The following is a 6,904-nucleotide window of genomic DNA, read 5'->3' on the forward strand; positions in this document are numbered from 1 at the left end:
GGGGGGGGCGGGCGTGTTGTAATCTTGTGCAGATGATTTTATGCTTCGGATGAATTCGTTTGTTCATTATCTTTAGATCATCTAATGGTCGTTGTACAAGCTGGACTTTTCTTTGTCATACCTGAACTTCTGCTTTTGCTTCGTTGGATCCTGTCGGGGCTGGGGCAGCTCGGGATCGGGGGAGGATCAGGTCGATCCTGTGGGTCTAGCCGGGTTTCTGTGCTGGACTTCTGCGTTGTCATACCTGAACTTCTTCTTTTGTTTCGTTGCAAGGTAATGCAGCAAGTCCTTTGTATTTATTTCCTTTTTTCTGTCATTTGTCATTCTGGCATTGTTTTTATTAATGGTTGAACTTTTGGTTTTCCAGATTGCATTCCACATTTGCAAGGCGAAGGTGCATGGTGCTCTATATTTTCTTTGTTTGGTTTTCTTTGTGATTTTAATTCTTCAGATGTTCTTTTTATACATTTACCTCGTGAGCAATCATAGGATTAGCCCAAGTATACATGCACTTTTTTCCAGATCATCTAAGAGTCATTTTAGAAGCTGGACTTCTATGTTGTTCATGCGTGAACTCCAGCTTTTTCCTTCTTTGCAAAGTAATGCAGCAAGTCCTCTGTATTTCTTTCTTTTTTATGTTTTTTTTCATTCTTTGCATTGGTTTGGATTTTTTTTGACTTAGTCCCATGAGCAGCCATGGAATTGGCTGACGGCTATGCGTATTTTTTTATTTTTTTCTAGTATGTTTTTGTACTTATAATAGTTGTTGGTCTTCACTGAATAACTATCCTGAACTTCTGTGTGACAATCGTTTTTAACATGTTAATTTGAGGTTTTACAAAACGTCGAACTTCTATATCTTCACTACTTGTACTTCTTATTTATAATTTTGTTTGTTATTTTTGGATTTAAATATTTGTAGAGATTGAAATCGGCATTGCGTGTATTGACAAATGCGGTAGCGCGAGGCCGAGCAGGGGGGAGGGGGAGGGGGTCGGGACCCCCTCCCCTCCCCCTGCGAGGCCGAGACAGGAACGAGCCGGAGCAGGCAACGACACGGCGTGCCGCGTCGTCTCATGCGGAGGCGAGTCCGTCACATCCGTGACCCCACTATCTATCTTAGGGGTGTGGCTCTGGGGTGCGTGTGGTGGGGGTGGAAACAGAATAACCGCATTGCGTCCTATCAAAACCTAGCGCGCAGCAATGCGGTAGCACAAGGCCAAGCAAGGGGGAGGGGGGGTCCCTCCCTCCTCCCCCCCCTGCGAGGCCGAGACAGGAACGAGTCGGAGCAGGCGACGACGTGACGTGCCGCGTCGTCGCATGCGGAGGTGAGTCCGTCACATCCGTGACCCCACTATCTATCTTAGGGTTTTTAGGGTTTAGGGTGTGTGTTTTAGTTAGATATGAACTTCATCTGTTTTTGTACTTGAACTTCTTCTTTTTGTTTCTTATGGTTTATTTATTCATATGCCTTTACTTATTTTATTAGAGTACTTGAACTTATGTTCTTTATTTTTTGAACTTCTTTCTCTTGTTTTTTAGGTGCATATTTTGTGTATGTATTTTTCTTCCCTTGGTAGTGTATTTGCCATCAATTTTTGGTTTTTAAGGATATCAGTAGTGCTGTTGTGTGATCTTATCTCATAATAGATGCATTCAAATGGTGCATTCATTTATCTATACATGTATTTACTATTTTAGCTGTTGGGGGGTAAAACTGTAAGTTCACCCGCGCTGCAATTCCCACGACAGAGAGGCATTAACTGAGCATCTCGCTCGCCGCCACCTGTCAGAAAACCCCTCTCCCCCTGTCGCTCGCTCTCTCCCCTCTCTCCGTCGCTCCGCTGCCTTCGTCGCCTCCAACTCCCCCTGATTTCTCTGCCCCTGTCCCCTGCCCTCGTGCTGGAGTAACCGGTGCATGCCCCCGCTCCTATTTCTCCCCCACACCCCACTCTCCCTCGCCCAGCCCGCTCTCTTCTTCTTTGAAGCGAGGGCGGTAGCTGCCTGCGCGGTTGCAAGGTGCGCGTGGCGTCGTGGGGAGTGGAAGAGCCACCGCGGATTCGTGCGTGCGGGGGTTGTTTCGAGAGGTACAAATGCTCCCCCCTAATGCTTGCTTTTAGTTTCGCCAGATCTGTCGAGTCCGTCTCCTGTGTGCTCTCGCGTCCGCGTCCTATCCCCTTCTTCTGATGGTTTGCTGGGAGATTAGGTAGGGTTCTTGTGCGTGTGGTGGGTGGATTCCATTCCCCCGTGGTCAGATTTGTCTATGAGATGCTTGTGTGTGCTATTTCTCCCTTCAAAGTTGAGTTGATTTCATTTCCCCTTTGGTGATTTCAGCATTCAGATGCATGTAAGATAGGGTGTGGTGTGATGGTTGATTCTGAATCTGATGTATCTAATTGTCTTATTATTACCGATTTCGAAGTCTAGATTGTGTCTGTCACATGCTAGTTAGTTTTTGGATTCTTTTTTTGTTTGTGCTTGCCTATATGTGCTACTGTTCATGCTTTCATAGTTGTTGATATGTTCTAGTTGTTTCATCCTAGGGTTTCATTTAGTTGTTTTTTGTATTTGTTGTATGATTTTTCTACCTGCTAACTATATGCAATCTATCCCCTGTTTTTAGTAGGTTGTTCTAGGGTTTGGAGATCCATTCAACAAGGTGGTGTGTTGTCATGGCTTCAAAACCTTCTCCATGTATTTTATTGTGGTTGGATCTTGTATTTTAAAGAGCATTTTTTCTTATATATGTCTGCCCATATCTTCACTTAGTTGTCTTGTTGGACTGCCCTTTCTTAAAAGTGCGAACTTCTAACAATGGTCATGTGTTTGCATTTTACCCTTAGTTTTAGTTAGTGAAGTGTTGCTTAATTTTTATTTGTTGAATTGCTGGTGAACTATGTCACCAAGTGTTGTTGGACCCAAATGTTTCATATTTATAGTGTATATCTTTGTTTTTTTGTTATCATTTCCATGGTATTGATATTTAAATTTGCCTGTGAAATACTATTTGTGGTCATGCTACATCTTTTTTATGTGCTACTTGCTTGGTTCACATAGTTGAACTTCTGGTTTTAATTATTGTTTGTTTATAATGAAATTTTGTTGAACTTTTGTTATGCACATTTTGTTTTACTGCTTTGTTATATATTATTGAACTTCTAGACATTCATGTTATATGTAGTAGCCCCTCTGGTGTAGATTATTTTTATATTTAGTATGTAAATTTTAGTTTGTTTGTTGTGTTTACTGCTTTGTTAGGTATTGTTGAACTGGGTATTGGACATTGTTGTAAGAGTAGAAGTCCCATTGGTGTAGGATTGCGTATTAGAACTCAGTTGCCTTTTACTTGCATTTTTTTAGTTGGTGATGAGTTGAATAGTTCTGAAAAATGCCTGCGATCAAGATGGAGCTTCAGAAGTTAATACTGATGCTCCAATATCTGATGCAGCTAAATCACCCATAATCCCTTTGACTGTGATTGCTGAGGTTGCTTCGAGCCTTGAGAATTTTTCAAGCCTCGAGGATCTTGCTTCTGCAGCTCTTGCTTCACCTAGTATATGAAACCCCTTTTCTTTTCATTTTAAATTCTTGAGCCATGTTTTTTAGCTTGTTCATGTCGGTTGTTTTTGTTTTTGTTCCTGACTTTTTTTATTTTTTGCTTTGATTTTTTGTGTTCTTTGTAAATGTGTCCACAGAGGAGGAAGTTGTGAACACCATCAACGATGTTTTATCTGAGTTGGGTTTATCAGAAACCCCTGCTGCTGCTGAGGAGGGGGCTCCGTCAGTCAAAGGTTATGATTCTATTCCGGATCCTTTGTGCTCTCTTCAGATGTCAGAGACGCAGTCGCAGTCTGTTGATGGCACTGAACCTGTCACGCAACCTGAGGATGTGCCTCTTCAGCTTCTTGTGGAGGACCAACGTAAGAGGAAGAAGCAAGAAGATTTTGACAAGAAGAGGGCGGCCCGCCTTGAGAAAGGTTCTGATGTTCCTGGATCTGTTTATGAGCTCAGCTCACGGTTGGGGAAGACGTGCCGTGTGCCAGTGATGGCACGGTTGTCCGTGTTAAGAAGAAAATCAAGAAGACCACTGCGAGGAAGAATGTAGTTGGTGGAGTTACTCCTCGGAGGAGCCCACGTGTTTCAAGACCTGAAGAACTTGCTGAAGATGAAGGGCTAGGCCTCGGTGGTACGCCATGCCGTAGTCCTCGTGTGCTTGCCACTGCCGCGCCTACACCTTCTCCGCTTGGTGCTGGTGCATCTGGTAATGGGAAGAAATGCGGCGTCAAGCGCAAGGTTGCACCTGCAAAGGTCAACAATGGTCAGAAGAAGCGTTCTCGTGTTAATCCAGAGGGCAAGGATGATGCTGATTTCAATGCTGATGACGAGGACGACAACGATGATGATGATGCGGCTAATCAGGTATGAATGTTTCATGTTTATCGTTTTTAGAGCATTTGTCGCTATTGTTGTAGTTTTTGTGTTTTTAGCACTGCCTTGGCGTACATAGCTGACCTTCTGCTCCATATAGACGAATAAATTAGCCAATCTGCTTTGCTTTTTGTCAGGACCCCGACTCAATGCCACATCGATCTAGCATGTAACACCTCATATCACTTTGCGGCCTCACGCACGGTATCCCCACGGGTGTCGACTTACCTTTGCCCGGGACCGTTTGCGCCTTTTGGCACACGTATATGATGGTGTCGCTAGCATCCATATGATAAAGAGCCCGGGCTGACATGGCTAGTCGTAAACCCAAAGTGGCATTAACTTACAGGGACAGGCATCCATGACCCAGCATCGAACGTGTCGGTCATCAGCGAGTGAATCCAGGCTGTAGCACTGGGCTAACAGGACTCCGGTGAACCGGGCTGTAGCGGGCTAGCAGGACTCCGGTATTCATCGCGTGACATTTCCCCGAAGGGACAGACACAGGATCGAAGAAGGACACATGCCGGCCAACCTAAGTGTTCCGGAGCAGTAGCAAGCTACCAGGGCTCAGTGGAAGCACTAGGAGACATTTCCCGGTAAGAGAGAACTACTAAGGATAAACAACTAGATAGTCAGATCCCACACATAGCAATACACATTACACGTACGCATAACATGCAAGTATGTGATGTACAACATGGCATCACAGCATAACTCAACAACTCATATAGATAAAGGCTCAGAAGAGCCGTCATAGCAATTATTGCAAACAGGGGTCACAAGACCCATCATACAGAGCATACAAGCAACAAGCGGAAGCATTACATGTCTAGGTACAGACATCTACAAAAGAAAAAGGCTGAAGAGCCTGACTATCTACAACATCCGATCAAGATCGTAGCTGAGGTACTAGCTACTAGTCGAAGTCCACGAGAACACTAGTAAGACCGGAGTCTCCGCTGCAAAAACATAAATGAAGCAACATGAGTACAAAGGTACTCAGCAAGACTTACATCAGATCCTAGCATACATGCATTTGTATCAAGAGGGTAATGTGGGGTTTAGTTGCAGCAAGCCAGCTTTGACTCTGTGGCTATCCTGTTCTACGACTACCAGAAACTCTTGAGGTGAAACAACGTACACGAGTCCGCTAATCACCATACAATACACTACTATGGATTCATCCCCGTCTCCCTACGAGAAGGCCATCCATAGCACTCACACTTGTCTTGAGCATTTTAGGGTATCCACTTCAAGTTGTCTATGTACCATGTAAGCATCCAAGAAGTCCATAACCGCGGACCCGGCTATTCGAATAGATCATGTTAACCCTGCAGGGGTGTACTTCTTCACACACGCTCTCGCCACTTACCGCCATGTACACGTCATGTATCTCGGCAACCTTCAAGCGGAAGCCTGGCGAGGGTGTCGGCCACGACCTGACTAACCACACAAGACTCTAATCCAGGTTTATCGCCTATTCGGGTTCCATCCGCAAGGAGATCCGGCCGGGGTGTCGCTTACGGCCCCAAACGATGTGTACAGGGTTCCCGAGCCCACCATCCGGGTGCCACTCGGTACACCAGGCCACGTGTGCCTAGTCTGTCCCAAGCCCACCCTGCCGGGTGCCACTCGGTAGAAAAATAGCACTACCTACAAACGCCAGAAACTAGTTGCGATTCCTGGACAGAGATCAAGTCGGTTAATAAGTCGAGAGGGCTTGGAGCGCCCGGAGCCCAATGTGTGGTAGTATCGAGTCATTGGACAACATACATAGAACTCGGTGCTTAAGGACGGTTCCAGTGAGACAACCCACCATGTACTCCTACATGGCCTCTCACCGCTACCTTTACCAAATCGTGTTCACACACTTAACTCTCAGCATCAGAACATATCGTGACACTCCAATTCATTCCCAATGAATCAGACCTGACACAACTCTAAGCAATAGCAGGCATAGCATGGTAGGAACACATCAGTGGCTTCAATCAACTCCTACACATGCTAGTGGGTTTCAACTATTTACTGTGGCAATGACAGGTCATGCAGAGGAATGGGTTCAACTACCGCAGCACAATGTAGCAGATGAACCGTTGTTGTCCTAATGCAATAACTGAGAGCAGGAGCGAGAGAGTAGGGTTTTATCGAAATGAACAAGGGGGTTTGCTTGCCTGGTAAAACAACAAGGGAGGCACTGCTTCACGGACAGGTACTCTGGAACGTCTCCGGAGCAGGACCTATCGAGAAGGAACGGTGCCGGCAATCAATACACAATCATATGCAACAATATGATGCATGAACATGGCATGTAGATGTGATGCTGTTTGAGCTAATGCAACTAGTATTCAATTGAATGAAGTCCATTTGAACAAAAGGTTCAAATGCAACTCCAAAAATAAGTCTCTTAATATGCCATAATGTATTTTCCCATATTCAGCATGTATAAGTTGGTTTTTCATGCATGAAACTAGTA

At 44.9% G+C, this 6,904-nt stretch overlaps 1 protein-coding gene across 1 annotated transcript in view; it reads right to left on the minus strand.

The window, feature by feature from the left end:
• Positions 1-1,920, minus strand: part of LOC119333496 — a 6,614-nt gene extending 4,694 nt beyond the window's left edge. The window contains exon 1 of the mRNA XM_037606374.1: positions 1,849-1,920. Within this exon, the coding sequence (XP_037462271.1) occupies positions 1,849-1,920 (72 nt within the window). The remainder of the gene's footprint in view (positions 1-1,848) is intronic.
• Positions 1,921-6,904: the final 4,984 nt, after the last annotated feature.

This window comes from Triticum dicoccoides, chromosome 7A, assembly GCF_002162155.2.
Source record: "Triticum dicoccoides isolate Atlit2015 ecotype Zavitan chromosome 7A, WEW_v2.0, whole genome shotgun sequence".
Classification (NCBI taxonomy): Eukaryota; Viridiplantae; Streptophyta; class Magnoliopsida; order Poales; family Poaceae; genus Triticum; species Triticum dicoccoides.